At 41.3% G+C, this 20,432-nt stretch overlaps 1 protein-coding gene across 3 annotated transcripts in view; it reads right to left on the reverse strand.

Moving 5' to 3' along the window:
- slc12a5a (solute carrier family 12 member 5a) overlaps window positions 1-20,432 on the reverse strand; it is a 142,951-nt gene that overhangs the window by 76,843 nt on the left and 45,676 nt on the right. Inside the window, exon 1 of one of the 3 annotated variants that reach the window (XM_051074762.1) lies at window positions 15,436-16,138. The exons of the other annotated variants lie outside the window; for them this stretch is intronic. Coding sequence (XP_050930719.1) covers window positions 15,436-15,490 — 55 coding nt within the window. The 5' untranslated portion in view covers window positions 15,491-16,138. Of the gene's footprint in view, window positions 1-15,435; window positions 16,139-20,432 lie in introns of those variants that run through there. 3 annotated transcript variants of the gene reach the window in all.

Raw genomic sequence — 20,432 nt, forward strand, 5'->3', positions numbered from 1 at the left:
CACCAGCAGTTGACACTGGTATGTGTGAGAATGAGGATGGAGTACAACGTTATGACAATCAAACTATATTAATTGCCATTAGTGAAACTGATATTAGAGATATTAGTAAAGCAAATATGGTGGCAGTCCTCTCAAGTAAGTCAGCCGCAGTGGTAAGGCATTTCAGGACAAAGGAAGGTTGGCAAGGGAGAGGAAAGAGTGAGAATTGATCAAAAACGGCAGGTGAAAAGGAATGCGAAGTCATGTTGCTATAGCAACTAGCCATGCAGCCGAGGATAAAGGCTGGAGTTGCATGCAGTCCCTTTCTCTATCTCTCCCTCTCTCTCATCCCAGAAATATGAGCAGAGCCGCTGCTTGACCATCTGAGCAGCTTCCTTATGCTGTCGGTGCACAGATAACACATCAAGTATACTGTCCGTCTGACTGTGTCATCTCACATTTACTCATGTGGGGGGGTGGGGGAGCACCTAAATCGCTCTATGATGTTTTTCTCGTTGCCGAAGCTAGAGAGTGGATCTTCCAGGATGGATCACATGCTAACCTACCCATTTGTATGCATGAGACAATGTTGCTGCCTATATCATTTCTAGAGGCAACTGCCTGCGTTATTGAATAATGGAGCCAGGGAGACTGCTGGTTGTTACAGCAGTACTGAAGCTCGGAAAAATATTCTCACTGCGGCAAGATGTACCTGTAGGATGGATAATACTTACACTAATATTAAAACTAATAGTTTATTCTTGGATAAAACAAACTCTGAATGCACCTGGCTTAGAGGGCTGTTTCAGTGAATGAGCCTTCAGTGATTTTGGACCCTACAAGAAGTCAAACATTTAGATTTAGTAACCCTGGAGGCTACAGAGATGTTTGCGTAACATTTTGTTTGATGCCATCTGTGTCCATATTTATGAGTTGAAAGAGAGGCAGCCGCATAAGCAGTGAGGCTGCAGTAATGACCGAGGCTGTGGGCTCCTTAATGAACAAGTATATGTTCACAGACTCGACACTTAGCTGACTGTCACCTCAGCATGAAAGTGTTAATGTATAGCCTCCTGAACTAAAATCCCAAATATGAATCTGATGGCCTCATTCAGTCAGACATGGTTTGGCCACCCATGTTCCATTAGGCCTGTCAGGCCTTCAGGCCCAAAACATACCAAACCACAGATTATTGTTCCCTGTTGCTTCCTCCTCTGAAACAGAGGATGACAGCTGCCATAGAGGCAAAATAACAAAGCCATAGGCAGGCTTTTAAATTCTCTTTTTCTCTATCTGTCTGAGGAGTGAAAGCAGGGGGTAGCCACTAATTCACTGGTCCCTCACAACAAGTACTCATCACTTCTCTCTGTGTGATCAAAAGATACTTCAACCCATACAAACAAAATGCCTCAGTCTGATTTAAAAAGCTCAGGGCAAGTTCAAAGATCAGAAAAACAAGTGCCCACTGCAAAAAAAAAACAAAAACAAAAAACTAAGCAGTGCAAGGACCCGAGCATGCCGCATAAACACCAACCTGTTCTTATTACTAAGGTAATTGACTAAGCTGACCTGGCAGCCATCTTGTTTAGAGACATCTGCTGAGGAATCCTTTGATGTGCCTGAGCAGTGATGGCAGCCCCCCCATCCCATGAGCCCCTCTGTTTCTTCCTCCCTGCACATTGTGCCTCCCGAATATCAAAGGCTCCTTCGCTCTCTCCCTCTGCACCACCAACGATAATGAAATTAAGTGAAAGTGTGACAAGCTGCAGCAATCACGTCCAAGAGGAGTCCAAGCCACGCCTGGGACGTCGGGAAGAGAAGGTGGAGAATGAGCAAAGATGATTAGAACAAGCAGTAAAAGAGGGAAGAATTACAAAATCAAAGAGCTTGTTGCTTTACTGTGAACAGAGCACGAACCAATCTCACAAGGATGAACACGTTATATTTTGTTAACACAGCACAATAATTAGCAACCCCAAAGAACTAAAACTACAATTATTCTTAGTTGACTGGGCAGCACAGAGGTCTTGAGGCTAGGCTCAGCTGTGATAAAGAGTTGCTGAGCCAAGGTCCTGGGCTGTGCTAGGCTAAAAAACTAGCGGTCTGATGACCAATCTGGGAGGCAGCTGCCGAATAGAGGGATGAGGGGATTAGGATGTGTTGGGTTTAATAATCTAGACATCATGGACCAAGATGACAGGGTGGGAAAGGAAGAAGACGATAGATAGCAAATGAGGAGGGATCAACAGGGTGTAAGTAGAGGTCCAGGGATTACTGGATGGAGGTCACAGAAAGCTCTCACTCTCGCAGACTCAAGCACACATGTAGAAATCTCTTTCTTAGAGACAGACATGGAGCGTGGAACACATGGACTGAGCTCAGAGGGCAAAGACTTGACTTGACAGCCCTTGAAAAATGAAAAAAATATGAAATGTGAAGTGAGGGCTTTCTGTTTTAAGCATTCAGAGAATATATGGGACTATGTGAAAACCTTCAGCTGATGGATCATGAATTATAAGGCAAAATAGGAGAACATAAGGGCTTCTATTTTAAGAAGCTGGGGGGGCTTTTATGTCCCTTAGCAGAAGTCTGAAGATGCATTATTGAATAATAAGGACCATAAAGGCCATAAGACCAGAATAAATGCATTCATTAAAGGAGTTAAAATGGTGGAAAGTGTCACTACCATCATCTGAATATTGCAGCATGAACACCTACAAGAAAAGACAGCATCTATTCAAATCAGTCTCAGATGAGAAAAGCACTGAAATGCTGTCAACTGAGAGATGTGTTGTAATACTGGAGTTAAAATAAGCTGCAAACCACTGCCATTTTGATGACATATGAGGTTCATTTTAACATTTTCTAACTTCTTTGTGCCCATCAAGAGGAATGTCGGGTGTGGAGAGACACAGACAAATCATTTTACATTGTTATGCTCACAAAATCTATTTAGCTAAATTTCATCAAAAATCTAACTGACAGTCACAGTCAAGTCAGCGCAATGATCCAATAAACTTCTTCATATTTTTGTACTGATGCTGTCAGATTCATACTGCTGGTAACTCAAACGAATATCTCAATAAATTCATGCAGTCAGGGATGTAATTTGTTTGGATTAGTAGGTGTATGTTTCACATTGATATTCAGCAAACCTTCAGCTAAAAAGCAGCTACAGCAGCCATAATGAATGTTCATTGGCGACTTTGGGGTTAGCAGAACAAGCTGTAAACTCAATATTAACATATTATCAGCTTGTATAGCTGCTATGGTGAATGTTTTGGCAAACAGCAATTTAGCCAACCAGCAGATATGAAACATTAATTTGGGTTCATGTTTCTGTCCACCTGGCAAATGTAAAACCAACATTTACCCTCCTTTTACATCTGTCCACCAGCTAGCTGCTAACTTTTGTCTGCCCACTGATGGGTATGTTGGAAATGCCGCTGATGAAAGAGGTAAGGTGAAGCAAAACAATGTGCCGAAAGATGCTAAAAGAGTTGAGGCTACTTATCTGTGGGTTTGCCGTCATAACTGAGGTTGTTCACAGTGAACATAGTCATTTGATCCATTGTCAATATAAAACATTCATCAGTGCAGCTTTAAAGAAACATTACCTAAAAATCTAAAATCAAAGTCTCTAACTGAAGGGTTGAAGTGTCAACTGATAATGTGTCAAATCAGATTTCCAAAGGGGGAAACGGTCAAATTGCAAATTATCATCTCGTCAAGTGGCCCAAAATTACTAAAACTTCTGTAAATTGCGAATCCATAGAGACAGAATATCCTCTAATCCTGCTTGCTAAACATAAAACATCAAACGCTGAGAGCGTCTTGAGAAATCCTCTGTATTTACGCTGCGGCACACACAACACCAGTCCCAGAGCTCTCCACTTAAGTTGCTCCATTTCCTATGTGACAATAGCTAAATGGGCTTCTATTGAGGACCGAGATGGGACACAGGGCAAGTGGCACGTCTCTCCGCCGCCTGTGGAGGGGCCCGACTGACAGATGGTTTATTTCCATTTGCTGAGGATGCTGATAGGCTCTCTGGGCCGTGGCAAAAAGGGAAATACTATTCATACAGGCATATCAGCTCCAGACACTCGCCTGACTGAGAGTTATGCAGACATGTCAACTAAGCTGTCGTCAAAGAGAAAGAGAGAGACAGATAGACAGAGAGAGACAGAGAGAGAGAGAGAGAGAGAGAGAGGAGAGAGAGAGAAACAGAGAGAACGTCACAGAGAGGTGTTGTAGCACTGTGAGGTAAGTGGTTGGCCTAGCCAAAGGCGACACTACACTCAGGGGAATGGTGCATGAAATTCATACCCAGGGACATAAATATTTGATTGTGAGATTATACTTTACATCTATACGTCCACTTAGCTGAGCTGTGTTTAAGTGGTGGGCTGAAAGGCAAGTGATTGAGTATGATGGTATAGAGTGGTTGCTGTGGTGTGTGTGAGTGGCATTTGATTGCTTTCTGTGAGAGTTCGGGAGAGAAATTTATGTAAAATGTTTAGCGATGCACCTGAAATATTATATAAGTATTGTCAATTATTTAATGAACTTAAATCATGTGCACCAAGCTGAACTATTTGTGCATTCATTCTACCAGCCATATGACAAGACATACTCGTAGAGCAGTTTGAGTTTAGGAAATAATCACAGAGGCTATTAGCCAGTAACACAGGTATCAATCACAATCTGTCTACCTCTGTATGTCTCTGTGTCCTCTTCTCTCTTCTCTGTCACATCTGTTTGATCCCTAACAATGGATACTGTCATCAAATGACACTACGACATGAGAGACACTGTGGATACATGCTCCAGCTGTGAAGACATCAAACGGCTGTATGGGCATATACGACACCTAACAAATTGGACCATTTAGTTGATAATAAGTAATTAGGTTGTGTGTGTGCATTTTATGGAATTAGCTGTCTACAGTTTGTTCTGACAAACAGGGGGAAACAGGGTCCTCTTTCCACAATGAATGACTATTTTCCCAAACAACTCCACTGATAGCTCTGCCATTGAAAATGTTCAAATTATAGTGTTGCTCTTTGTGTCCTGGTCATAATGGCCCTAATCCAGTAATGTCCTTGTACATTTATCTGTCACTTCAAGCAATGTATGAAGGGGAGACAGGCTAAAGGGGTATGTTATTAACTAATACCAAAGTTTATTTGACTATAAATATCGATTAATATTGGGATCATATCCCAATATCATATCATATCATCAACAACATATGAAATCTGAATTTCACTCTGGTTTCTCTTGAAAAAAGCAGGCCTAAAATCATCCTGTAGATGTTTGAAATGAAGTGAAAAACAACACAAGCGAGGCTGATGATGGAAGTGCTTCTGAGGCTCCCTACTGTTCTCTGCATTATAAGCCTTGGAAAACACATTTCATTATGTTTCCACCCACATTCTTCCCCCAAAACTCCTGCCAAACAATTTCCACAAAAAAAAAACCCCCAAAAAACTTAATATCCTCTAATGACGTTCTGGGCACTCTAATGGAACTAACAGCAAAACTGGAAAGACAGCAAAAGCTAAAACTTCATCACCAGTTGCTTCCATTTCACCGTTAAAGCCAAAATTACAAACGGACCATTAGCCTTTAATGTGGTCAATCACGCAAATGGGCAGATTTATAATCGTAGTCTGTCTTTATAGGATAATGGCATCTGGACAGCAGGCTGGGGCAATGAACAAGAGGCACTGCGCCCGTGAGATATTCATTTTCATCAGTTGAAACATCCCTATCAATTTTGGTAACAGTGGTTAACAGGCAGCAACCTAAAACAGGGAAATCATAGTCTATATACCAGTCGTCATGAAGGGTAGAGGCACATAAGCAGTCATTATGACATTTCATCAATATTCTGCAATTTTACTTCCCAGTTCTTATAACACATATTGATTTTGCTCCAACAAGTAAATCCTGTCCCTGTTTCACGATACAGTTACATACAGTTCACAAAGGTCAGTTACAGCTGATTTGGTAATAGGGATGGGCAATATGGATGAAAGTCTGTAAACTTCATTTTAATGTCTAATATTTTGAAGTGGACATGACCAATATCATTACAGAATAAACAGATGTTTAGCTCCTCACTGATGAAGAAAATACAGTTTTAATGGACAGAATCTGATGGAGAGAAGAGAGAATGATTTGAACTTCCTTTTATTTTTTCTCTCAGAGTATCCGTGCCTTTCCATGTGTTCCCACTGCCTCTCAGAGTCGCCTCATTACTTAAACTTGTTCAATACACTGTATCAGTAATTAATCAGCAAAAACTTTTTTCATCATCTAAGCTGCATCATTTGCATGATTTGAACTTCAATCTGTGCACTGAAGTTCTTACGCAAAAGCATGATGTTGGTGCCGTGCCCATCTGCCTCATTAGTAATTTCACTGCATCCCAAACATTATGTTGTGCGTCTATAGAGAGTCCACTGGTGTACTGCTGGCCAGAATGAGAGTCTTTGCAATGAAGCAGACTGTGAGGGATTGATCCCCCTCAGTGCCCCTCCCCCACCCTCCTCCTCTGTCCAATTACAAGGCTGTGTGTGTTTGATATTCGTCCAAGGTGGCCAAGCGCTGTTTCTCGGTTCGACAGAAACCTTTACCACTGGCCTCACAGTCGCCTCGCAGTCCCTCTGCCCACTCATACTCGCCAATTAAGCCGTTTTCTAGTTTAACGATACAGCAATCCCACATTGCTCTACCCCTCACTCCTTCCCCTAACATACAATAATGAATTTCACCACTGCTGCTGGCTGACTTCATCACCAGGGGCCAGATGTAAAAATGATGCGTATGCACAAAAACTACGCACGTCATATTCCACACATAAACTGGCATTTATAAAAGAATAATGTGCGGTAAGACCTCACCTGAATGTGCACCTCACACAGACTTCAGACCAGGCATACACACAATTTCAATCTCATTGATGAGCTTAATTTAACTGTTATTTTTAATTCACATTTGAGTCATAATTTCCTCATCAGCAATCTATGAATTAATCATTGATCATCTTTCTGACATTTAATGATTGAAAAATTATGGTTTACAGATACACATGATAAATTAATAGTATGGGCGCTATAAATGTTGTGTGTAATGACTGTTATTCACATGCTGTTGGAGAACAGCACTGATGGAACACAATCGGTAAAGCTGTACCACTTCTTTGCCGTTGTTCTCACTGACAGGTTTAATAAGTGGTGGAACAGGCAGAAGTATCAATAGGGCATTTCTACATCCATTTATGTCAAACTGTTGGAGAGTGTGTGCACTCACTCAGTCATGAATCCAGACAGAGTTTTATGCATCTGACCCCAGCAGTTTTCTCCAACGAATCCAAACAATAAGAGCTGCTTTATTTGTTTTTGCCACTATTAGTATAGACGTACATTAAAAGACATACACACACATAAGCATGAGAGTCACAATACACACACACATTCTCAGGGCCAAGTACACACTTGATGGCAAGGCCATATTGTATAACAACTTCCCTTTAAGATGAAAGAAAAAAAAAATCAGTTGGCTGGTGGTTACCTAGGCAATTAAAGATGGAGCGGAGAGGATTGTTTGGCCTTCCTCAGAGACGGAGAGAGACACAGAGTGTGCTGTGACGCAGAGGTAACGTGTGAGCTTGACAAGAGAGAAACGTGACTTCTCTCTGTGCTTTATGAAATGCTAATGATTTATCCACCAGGGCAATTCCCCAACTGAAAAACTGTATATTCAGTACAGAAGTGAATGTACCACAGCAGCAGTTTACATGTAGAAACCGATGAATGGCAAAAGAGAAGTTCGTGCTGTATTTTGTTTGTCATGTTTAACCTCGATGTAAAGGTTTCATATTTAGCAAATATATGGATTGTTTCCAACAGCCCAGACCGTAACCATGGCAATCCACATTACCTACTTGGTTATTTTTCTCTCTTGAGCCAAATGAAAACAGCTTGATAAAATGGGATGAAGCCAGGGTCTGACACACACACACACACACACACACACACACACACACAGGGATAGAAATGTAGTAACAGGGGTTATTTGGCCTTTATTTTGTCTCAAGTGACAGTACAGACAGAAGTCTTTGTGTACAGAGTCAATGCAGCAGTTGATTGTTGTGCTGCCAGGCCGAGTGGGTATCATGGTCCCGAGGCTGGCCTCAACCACACAGCGGCTAAATCACTGCAAATAGATATATGAGTGAGAGCAAATCAATACGTGGTTTTTCATTATGGTTCCATCTCCTGGCACAGGTCGGTTCGCAGTAATGTCAGATAGGGTGGAAATTGAGAGACTCATCAAGGACTTAGGTCTCTTCAATAACGAGCTGGAGGAAAGCGAGGATGTGTCACTCCCCCACCGATGTGGAGCGTGTGCTGTCAGCTCTACTGGAGTTGTTTTGATTTACTTTATCTGCCATGTGCAGATTCACACACAGTGGTGCACCTGAACCCAAACGGATTCCTTTTGACATTCAAGAAAGCGTCAAGTCTTTAAGACCATTGAAGCAAAATTTCTCCTGCAGATGAAGTGTTAAATCATCAGTTTATAATACCGTAATATACAGAGTGCATTCAAAGGATTTGTGTTTTGATGTTGTAATCTACTTTTCTGTTGCATCCACTTCACCTCAGTCTGTGTTATCACTACTTCTTCTAATGATTTCCCACACTTCCCAGCATGCCTTCTGACAATCCCAACAGAGCATGTCTAAATGTATTGTTTTCATTAGGTGTGGTTGGAGAGATCAATAGTGACGGTGATAAGCAGCTGTTCTACCCAAGAAAAATGAATGTTACTAACTCAAGTATGTATTTCTACCTCCTCCTCTCCTCTCCATTTCCAACTGTATCATTGTTAAAAGTCAAATTGGTGACCTTGAAAAAATGACCTCTGACAAAGTATGATGCCAAAAGCCTTCTGTTCAACACTGATATTATTACGACCCACGGTAACCACAGTAGCGTTATTAACATGTTGTGAGACAGTTATCCAATAAGGGAGAGAGGGGGAGACATATGATCAACAAAGGATAACTCCGCTTGGCTGCAGATGTTTTTTAAAATGGTATATTAGGACAGTCTACAAGAGGTGATTTTGTATGTTGGACTGTAAAGTTAGCTACAGGGTATGAACAGGCAACAGTGCAACATACATATGGACATGAGAATAATCTGTACAGCACACAATGCCCTCTGTCCTATCAATCAATAACTGAATCAATATGTGAAAGCCTTCTTATCATACAGTAAGCCTTTTTCCTAATCATAATCCTGCCTCAATAAAAATCTTACGTATTGAAATGAATTCAAATATTTTGACTTGTGTAGTTGTTTCCCACAGTGGTAATAAAGCAACCACAAAGGAAACAATTTTCAGAATATTTTTCACAACGTTGGGAGATAGAAGATGAAGGTTCCTGTGTTCAGCTTGGTTGAGCTTCTTTTGGCATGATTCATCGCTTTCGTTCACTTCGACTGACCTCCTCTTCCCCTCCATAAAACCGGCCATCTATTTCTCTCTGAGACCATCCATCCATTTGAAATCTTTTACCTCAGAAAACCTTGGTGCTTGTATTTTTCTACCTCTGTTTTTGTAGCTGAGCAGGACTTTGTGCTGCTGAAATATAAAATAAAATATATGAAATTAATTTAGTGATTATAAATCAATAAATATGTAGTCACCATATTTGTATTCCAAATCAAAGAATGAGTGATTCTTTGAGATTCTTTGTGAATCTTTGTGTCTCAAATCCAACTGAAAGTTTAAATTACATTATAAATTGCACATGAATAGTAAAATACTTTGACACCACTACAGTTGATGGCAGTGAAATGCTGCATACAGGGAGAACATATGTGACTAATGGTGGTCTCAAATTGTGTATGCATTCATGAATGAGCCCCCTGTTTGTACATGCTTTTGTCTGAGCTTTTCATCAGAACAGTATGAGTCAACAGCAAGCTTTGGGGAAACAGAGCCCTTCACCGCTGATTATACTCTCCTGCTTTTTAATTGACAAACCAATGAATGAATACCCATCCATTATATCTGGACAGCCACTACTGATACACTAATTAGCAAGAAAATTCATTCATCTGCTCCATCCTTATGTAAGCCTTTGTATCCATGTTTCATTAATATTACTACCTTTATTAAATTCAATTAAGTGATACATAATTACGATCTATATTTGGATTTTGGGAGCCATTTGTACAATGGTGACTGGTACACTGCTGAAAAATAGCAGTGACTCTTAAGCAGGTGATTTTCTATCAGTGTGGTGTTGGGCGAGACATAAAGCAAAAAATGTACTGAAGAACTGAAGAGGAATGGCTGGAAAAAGCTAACACAGGCAAAACAGTGGCTGAAACTTTCTAAACTGATCAACAGTATTTTGCACAGTATGGAGTTTCTAATGAGGATTGCAGTGCATGGCACCATGCTGCTACATAACTAACTTGGTTGACATGGCAATAAGGTATTGAATTTAACCTATACAATACCATAATTCATGCTACAATGGGCTTATATGTGTCTACTCGTGTGGAGATGATGCACTTTAGTGCTAACCTACTGAAAATGCATTTTTTGTGTGCAGCCAGAGAGCTACCTTTCCAAGTAACAAGTGCCTGTGGTTCTGTATTAGCCAGCAATCTCTCTCACTTACTGAGCATTTCTGCTCTCTCGCTCTCTCTCTCTCCATTCACAGTAGATAAGTTGCAGAGCGGGTAGACAGAGAATAATGACGTTGAGCATGCACAACAACTGCCTCCCTAGGAGAGGACCCCAGGGAGCATTTTGCAGTATTATGCAGTCAGCCATAACTAAAACATCATTACAACCCTATTCACAGCCCTGACCACAAGTATGGACTGGCTGGAGGGAGAGGGGAGGGATGGATGGATGGATAATATTCTATTCTCTTGATTAATCCATAAATTGTTTGGTCTAAAAAAGGTTAGAAAAGCAGCAAAACAATAATAATAATGATAATAATAATGCCAGCTCTAATTTACCAAAGCCCAAAGAGATTTAATCAAATCACTTGTTGTTCAAGTTGTTCACTGCTCATTTGACCAACAGTCCAAACCCCAAGAGACGGTCAGTTTACTATGATATATTACAAAGACAAGCATAAATTCCTCACAACTGAGAAACAGACAGTGACAAAAATGATTAATCAGTTATTAAAGTAGTTGCTGATTATTTTTCTCATGACTGACTAATCAATTCATCAAGTAATTGTTGCAGCGCTATGGATGGATGATGCTGCAGATGGATTGACATGATGGAGTAACATGTTGTATCTAAGGCCAATCTCCAAATTCAATTTTGTTTTATATTATGCATGTCACAAATGTTATCCATTCATTATATGTCCCTATGCTGCAGTAACACTGAGGCCACTGCCCTCAGGTTGTTTCCTCCTGTATGAAATCCAGTCATAAATATATATACAAGAAGCAAGGTAAAGTACCCCATGGGTGAATACTGATTACATCCAAATCTGATGGCAGCTGAAATGAAATGATTAAAAAGCAGCCAGTCAAGCTTGTAGTCTTTGTATTTGAAGTTATAATCCTTAAGATTTTCATGCAACCGAACCCTGTTTATGATGATGATCTGCATTTTTTCAGCATTACCCATTCAATGCATTACATTCTGCTACAACCTCTCTATAAATTAGTCTTTGTTGCAGAGTGTGCCAGCCAAAGACAGCATTCAAATTACCTTTACACGTACAACGGGATTAACAGTAAACAGTGCATGTATGGAATCCATTGTTATTGTAATTTTATCTCATCTATCAGCCTCATAGTTTCCTTTCTGACAACTCCAGTCAAAAAGCAAGAAATCAGCTGCAATCATTTTTGACCAGTTTCTTTACATGTTTGTTTGGCTGCACTGTAAACAGATACACCAGTTGCTCAAGAAATCTTATGGATTACAACAAATACCGACAACTTCAACAAGTGTCACCTCAGTTTTATGACTGTATGTGTGTCAAAACCTTAGTTAGTTACTACTTATGTTGGTATATGGTATGTTTCCTGAATAAGGCTCCAGAGAACAGTGTGATCTATCTGGAGTGAGCCAGCTATCAGTTGTCAGCTGACCTGCTGAGCCAAAGACTCTGTCCAGGCAGAACTCATGAGCAATATTCAATTATGCACACGTAACAAAACCTACTCACTCATTAAACCGGAGCAAATAAACAGAACTGACACATTAATGAGAATCTGAATACATCAATGAAAAATTGCACACAGTAACAAACATTTGGAGAAGTAGCATGAAATCACTTCTGCTTGCTAACAAGAACCCAGGCAGTTGAACACCAACAGCTCCTCTTAATAGTGCACCATAAACAGTGAGTACTCAGACTGCCCAAGCAAACATAATTTGCACTGTATCTTATCACTGCAATGATGACAGGGTCAAAGCTTGACATGATTCAGTGGATGCAGCACATTTATTACAATACTGAAAATATCTAAAATGGTACTCTCCACATTTAAATACCAGAAGGCAAGAAATTAAACCAAGCCTCTCTCATCTCAGTGTGAGCTACAAAAACTAAAATCTAAAACATAGCATAACACAAGATCATTCCACACCTGCCATGAAGGAAATGAACAACTCTTCAACCCCCTCCTCCTTTTGCTATCCGTCTCTCTGCATCACTTCATCTTTCAGACAGTAACAGCGTCCCCTTTTGTGCTTCAAAAACAAGACATGCTCTGCCATTAAATCCTTTCTGTGCTGCAAAATGATCACTGAAACTTCACCTTCCCTTCAACTCATGATTGCATCCCACCTCTTTACACCGCTGACACTCCACCTCTCCTCTGCTCCAAAGAGAAAAAAATCTGCAGATAATTAACAATATGGTGGGAGAACATGACAACTTATGAATATGAAAATCTGGCCATGATTCAACATCCATCCACTTCCATTTTTTTTTTGTTTCGTTACAACCTTTTTTATTATTTCCCTGAGAATTATGCCTTTCATCTTTGCATGCTTATAAGGTATGCAGTGCAAAAATACACCCCTACAAACAAACACACCTCTCCATCCTGATGCTGTATGCAACTCCCTGTGCTGTCCTCTCCTGGGCTGTAACCCAACCATGTAATGAAGGCTATAAATCAGCACCCTGGACAGCGGCAGGCAGCCCTGAACTCCTGGATATACATTCTACTGGAGTCAGGCAGCGGGGGGTGGGGTGGGGGGCCTTCAGCACCGGGGGAGAGCGGACAGCGACAGCCTCTGACATTCCTACTGTAAAGAGGCAAAAAGCCCTCCCTATCTGAAGCTGCCCGGCATAGTACTGATGACTAAACAGAGTTATTCAGGTTGTTGCACAGCTAGCTTAGCAGAGCTGTGATTCAGATGAAAGGGATTTTTTTGGGGGGGTGGAGGGAGTTATGTGAGGGTGTGTGTGTAAATAAGGTCCTATCCTGATAGATGCTGCTACTGCAGAGTGACAAAAAGACAGAGATAGGGTGAGAGTGACACAGGGAGAAAAACTAAGAGGCTGAGAGATGTGCGGGGGGGTGAGAAGGGGAGGGAGGTACTCATCCACCTCTCTGAGGGTCTCAACATGGCTCTGTGCCCATTACATACAAAGGTTATATCTATGCATTACTCTGGAACGGATAAAAGGGGACAGCCTGACAAATGAAACAGTCTGGCATCTATATATAGCTGGAGAGGCAATGAGTTGCTGCTACACACACTTTTCCGTACATTAGCATGTGCTCAGTATGAACATGTGTGCCAACTTTAAAACACCATCCTGCACACACATGACTGCATACATGTAAATTTGACAATGAATTAAATAGTGCTAAAAGGTGGACACACGGAGACAGCAGTGCTTAAGTAATCGTATTAGTGTAACACTTCTGCATGCGCTGTTTTGTGGCTTTATGTCACGCTTGGTAACCTGCCCTTGATGGTTCCAATTCGTCGCACTTATAAACGGGGTCATGCTTCAAACCTGCCACCATCCTCTTACAACTGCTGTCCATGCTCTTAGCGCAGCATTGTAATCCCCCCCCCCCCAAAAAAAAGAGAGATGCCCGCATTAAGTTAAATATTCATGTTCCCAGCGCTGGTCTATTTTTATCATTAAGCCCTCACAGGTAGGAGAAGCAGCATAGTGACTGTTCTCTCATCCGCAACCTGTCTCTCCAGTGCATCCCTGAGAGCCCAGGACTGACAACAACAGGGAGATTTGTGCATAACACAGAATGGGAGACACGAACGAGTAAGAAAAAAGGCTGAGACAAATGTAGAGAGCAGGAAGGGAAAAAAAGAGGGCAGTGAGGGACAGAGCTGGGCCTTAAGAGAGAGTGATGCATGCAGAGCTACAACAATCCCAAACATACAGCAGAGATGAAAAAGAAACACTGCCGCTTTGCAGCTTCTGCACAGGCAAGTGAAGAATGAACCAGTGGGTATGAAAATGGTAGCCAAACTTAAGTGACTAGGGACTTTTAACTGCATTCATGTTACTTGATACTGTTCTGAAATGTGCCATGCTCGTCACTAACACTTAGAAGAATAGGTTCAATTTCTGCTGGGGCCTGACAAAGTATGTGCTCTCTGTTGAGCAGCCGGTATAAGAGTACTTGCATCACAGCTCTGCACTAACCAGCGACCTACAGGTTCTCTCCAGAAAGCCTGCAGAGACTGAGGGCTGGGCTGAGCGATGGGGATTGGGCAGAGAGCTGATTTTGACAGCTGGGGGTGATGGGATTAGCAGCAATGCTGGGTTGGTATCTGTAATTGTGAGCTGTATGTGTGTGTGTGTGTGTGTGTGTGTGTGTGTGTGTGTGTGTCCACAGAGTGCCATATGTGGTGGGAGTATTTACATTGCCATGAAGAATGGATGAACCATAGGACGGCTACACCAGAAATCACTCCGTATTGTGTGTGCGACTGTGTGTGTGTTTGTGCACGTATTACTGCAAGTGTGTGCATGTATGTATGCTGGACATAGCGGTAATGCCCTTACGCTCACCATCCATCGTATGGAGTGAGCCTATTACTATTCCTGTCACAACAGCCTTGCAGTAAGAGCAGCAGCAGAGGAAGCAAGCAGGCCGACCACCGTACGATGCTGTAATACTCACAAAAACACACACACACACTCTTGACTGACCACTCACTACCATCAGGTTGTGCGTGTGTGTAAACCTAAATCATGCATGTTGTGTGTTTGTGACATATTTTTCTGCTATATATATTTAATCCCCCTGTACCCTACCATGTATTTGTGTGGGCAGATGTGCAGTATCTATGTGTGAACATCTCTATTTATGCATATCTGCTTGTGTGTGTGTGTGTGTGTGTGTGTGTGTGTGTGTGTGTGACTGTATGACACATCCCATCACTCACCCTGGCTTTGCGCTCCCCCGTCCCCCTCCTCTGTGTCGGTCAGGTTGTTAAGCATCCTGGCTCCTCTACGGTACTCTTCTTCTGCTGCGGAGCGATGTCACCGATCAAGCTGTCGGCGGCTCTCCCTGCGCTCCACGCACTGTGATACAGCCACAGAAATCGCGGGGAAGCAGCGTAGAAAATATGCCAGCCGGATCCTCCTCGCTCCTCTTCGCTCCTCGCTGCCCGTAGGATGCACGAAGAGAGGCAGCAGAAGAGAGAGAAGGATTTTTTTTCCCTTTGTAGATCCTCCTCTTGACGTCTCTTCTCCGCTGGCTTGTAAGCGTGACTCTCTCGCTCTCTCTCTGTTGCTCCCTCTCTCTCTCTCTCTCTTTCTCTCTCCTTCTCTCTCTCTCTTCCTTGCTCTTCCTCTCTCTGTTGCTCTCTCTCTCTCCAGGAGGAGGAGGAGGAGGGAAGAGGGAAGCTGCAGGAGTTTGGTGGATGATGGAATGCCTCAAAGCTGCACACTTGTTCTCTCCCTCCTTCCCTCTTTCCTTCTCTGTCTCTTTTTTGCCTCTCTCACTCCTGATCTTGATCTCACCCACTCATAGATAAAAAAATAAAAAAATAATAAAAAATTCACTCTCTGCTGCTCAGATGATGTTGCTCAGTCATTGTAGCCGCCAAACTGATTGCAAATTCAAACAGTAGTGATATTTTTTTCTGTATCTATTCCTCCCCTCCCTCCCTGCCTCTCTCCTCTCATCGCAGCTGTCAGACAGAGAGGTGATTGGGGAAGCAGAACTGATGCTGTTAGAGGAGCGAGCAGGCGCTAGCCTCACTGCTCTGATGTTTTCTGTCCATAGAGGTGCATTATGCATCGACTTCTCCTCCTGTCGGCTTTGTAATAAGCCGCTGTGCTCACTCCTTACTTTAATGTCAGATGCAAATAGAGCCTCTGTTTCCTTCAAGGGTTGAACAAGCCCTATCAACATCATCTGTATGCAGTTATGATCAACATGGAGAGCCAAGTGCTCAGATGTACATGGAGAGAAGCACCGTTTCAGCATTAGGGTGCATCAGCAAGTGTGTTTGGTTTTGTAGATGCAGAACTGCATACGCACACTTGCCTCTCTGCTCCCCATGTATATGCAGCTGACAAAACAGCGTGGTTCTTTATCTTTTACATTTTTTTTTTCTTCTTTTAATCCACCCTTTAGCTTGTAGAGATGTTTGGTTCCAGCTGAGAGGACCTGCATGGTGTATGGCGGCAGCGCAGCATTAAAGCCTCACTGTCAATTAGACCGGTCTCATTTTGATCCACGCAGATTCATTTTGATCTGGTACACTGTGTACCGTGAGCAAAAATGTGCGTAGTATGAAGACACTCTGCTTGTGTGTTTGCGTGTGTGTTTCTATGTCCCAGCGGTTGCGATCCCACACCAGAGATATGAAAGCAATTAATCTTGGTTTTAGTCATGGTACCACTGATGCACAGAATAGATTTCAACAAAAAGAGAAGGAGGAAAAATATAACTACACGCTCGGCTCCAGCGAATAAATGTATTACCAATGTCTCAAACAAAACTGGTTTTGTCAAGGTACAATTACCTTGAAAAAGAACCAATACTTTGAAGCTTGCCAATAAATTTGTGTGTACAGATACATTTCTCTCTCCTTGTTTATTAGTACTCACACCATAGCACCAGCAGTTTGTTTGTAACAACAAAAGACACATACAAATTAAATTATAATTACCATGGGAGAAGAGCTCTTGCATTTACAGAGCTGAAACATTTAGGCGGTTCAGTCATGTCCTGAATGACCTGCTCATTATTGTATAATATAGATTATACTAGGTGTAATTTCAAGCAAGCAATCTGATGTTTTAATGTGCAGGGGCTGACATGAAATCAGATTATTTTATTTTATTTGATTTTATTCAAAACCAGAAGGGCAGAGACTTTTCTTATCTTTTGAATGATGTGGAGGTAAACAACTTTGAAGAAAACAGGACACTGCATTATTAAGAACAAGAGTAGTGGTTACTGTAATAATGGGCACTCTGATGTAGGTATACTACACTGCACTGCACCCACACAATCCTGGTAAAGCACTTCATGTCAGACATTTCAGCTGTAACACGAGCTGTCACTTTTGCACTTTTTGTGTAGTACATTTTAAATGGATAAAACAGGTATTTTTGCCCAGTCTACATCCAATAACCCATAATGACAAAGTGAGAGAAACTAAAACTGAAATCTCTCATTTAAAAAAGTATTGAGACCCTTAAATCAGTATTTTGTGGAAGCCCCTTTGGCATCAATTACAGCTGAGTCTTCTTAGGTAAGTCTTTACAAGCTTTGCACACCTGGATTTGGGCAGTTTATCCCATTCTTCCTGACAGATCCTCTCAAGCTTTGTCAGATTGAATGGGAAGCTTCTGTGAACTGCCATCTTCAGGTCTCTCCACAGATGTTCTACGGGGTTTAAGTCTGGCCTTTGGCTGGGCCACTCAAGGACAGTCAGAGTAATGTCTGGAAGCTGCCCCTGTGTTGTCTTGGCTGTATGCTTTGGGTCACTGTTGTGACAACACTCAAAAATCTCAAGGACCTCTCTCTATTTGGCTGCATTTGTCCTTCCCTTAATTATTTCCTTTAAATGACGCTGACAAACTCCAAGTGGGCTGACATACACCATTTACTCAAAGTCTTCCATCACACTACCATAATGACCTGACTGATGGAGTCCTTCCAGCAGGTTCTCCAATCTGTGCAGAGGACTTCTGAAGTGACCGTTGGGGTCTTAGTCAACTCCGTGACCAAGGTCCTTCTTGCCCAGTTTCTCAGTTTGGCTGGACCGCTATAGACTGCCACAACAAAAGGCCTGAATGCCTGTGTAAATGAGAGATTTCAGTTTTTGACTTTTAATAAATTGGCAAGAATTTCTAAAAACATGTTTTCACTTTCGGGTTATTGAGTTGATAGACAAAAAAATATGTATGTATATGTAGTACTGATCCATACTAAAAATCTACAGTAAATGAGAGTCCTGTGTGATTTATTTCACAATGACTGGCCATTACTGCTGCCATTGGCATAGAAGAAAGACTATGAAATGGTTACGTTTTGTGCAATGGGTACCATGCTTTCATTAAGCTACATCAAGGACAACAACAGTTTAATGTTTACTCATCTATTTAGAGCTTTAGATATGTGTACTTATAGGTATCTATATAAAGACCCATCTAGGGACAGGTACAGAAAACTAAAGGCTATAAATGATGGGGTATGTGGTATCAGTCAATGCTACATACTAGGGCTACAACTACCAATTACTTTTATTATTGATTAATCTGCTGGTTACTTTTTTGATTCATCAATTAATCATTTAGTCTATGAAATGCTAAAAAAAAAAAGAAAACTCAAAATGTCACAAAACAACTTCACATTACGTTTTCAAATATCTTGGACCAAAAGTCCAAAACCCAGAAATAATCAGTTTACAGTGATATGACAGGAGCAGGAGATCCTCTCATTGAGAGGTTGGAATTAGAATATTTGGCACCATCTCTGCGGGAAAAAATATTATCAAACAATTATCAAAATAGTTGCCAATTATTTTTCTATTGATTAATTAATTGATTAATCAACTTTTTATTTCAGCATTACTATGAAAATTAATTAATTACTATTTGAAAATTAATATTATGGCCTGAGAGAGATGAGCACCATCATGTTTCCCTAAAATAAAGTTGGTCCCCATTTCATTGGTTAATGTGACAAATAAAATAATTACCTGGTCTAGAAACTGGTCTATGCGCAGTGCTTCCTTTATTATTAATTGACATATTGTTTGTTGACTGTTGAAATTAATATACCTAGAACATAGCTATATGCTAATTTTAAAAAAGAGGCTGTGCTATTTTAGGCAACCCAGTTCACATCCTCCATATTCAGTGAATTACATGCTGCTGCTGATCTGAAACTTGATGAACAAAGCAGTTGATTTGACAGAAACTGAGCAAAACCTGCCAGCCAGTTCAGTCACACATAGCACAAGTAGGACTGCTACACTCTCATGTGACATACTTGACTCTTCAACACATATCAAACGCACCCTTTTAAATCAGGTGATCTATTTAAGCTCGCAATGCTCAACTCACTCCACAGTTCTGCCTGAGGTGCTGCTGCTACACCACAACACCACATCGTCACTGCTGCTGCATACATATAGCATTTAAATCAGCCCGCATCCACTCCTGCATCCAGCTCTGGACTCAAATTTCCCCTAAAGAGTAGCATTGTGTGGTGATCATCACTACCAATCTCTGCATGGGTTTAAATGTCACAGCCACAACACCAAACACTATCAAAACAAACTCTGAGCTCACATACAGATATAACCTACTACATGAGATGGCTGACTGAAATGCAAACTTTTAGCACACAATCAAACCAGCTGACGTTAGCTAATAGACTGCCATATCTCTGCAATATTTTTGATTAAGACAGAAACAAGGTAGGCAAAGAGCCAACTGTAAACTTGAGTTATTTGTTGTTTTACATTGTTGAGCAATGTTGAGACAACCCTGACCTTGAAATGATGTGTCTTCATAACGGAGCCTTGCATTTCCTAATTTAACACGTCAAAATGCACTGAAACAAAATTCATTTAAAAAAATATTTAAAAAGCTGCCACATGCCACCCACTGCTGCTGTGTAATGTAATAGAGACCAGGCCATAACACTGAACACAGACATTTTTAGAGATAGTTGGGAGAGGGAGGAAATGTAGAGGTTTGTGAAGAGGAAGCGGAAAGGAGGGGGTGAGGGAGGTGGTCGATACAACATCTACATAAAACAATGGACAGGTGAGAACACGTACTTGTCAGGCAGATGATGGAAAAGAAAGCGTTAACCTTAGGATGTCTGTGAACCACTTTGAGGAAGCGCTCCATTGCATTAATCTGCCAATCACAACCACATTTACTCCAGTCTGCTGAATGTTTAAAAAGA

The sequence above is a fragment of the Lates calcarifer genome, linkage group LG12 (assembly GCF_001640805.2).
Source record: "Lates calcarifer isolate ASB-BC8 linkage group LG12, TLL_Latcal_v3, whole genome shotgun sequence".
NCBI classification, from domain to species: domain Eukaryota; kingdom Metazoa; phylum Chordata; class Actinopteri; family Centropomidae; genus Lates; species Lates calcarifer.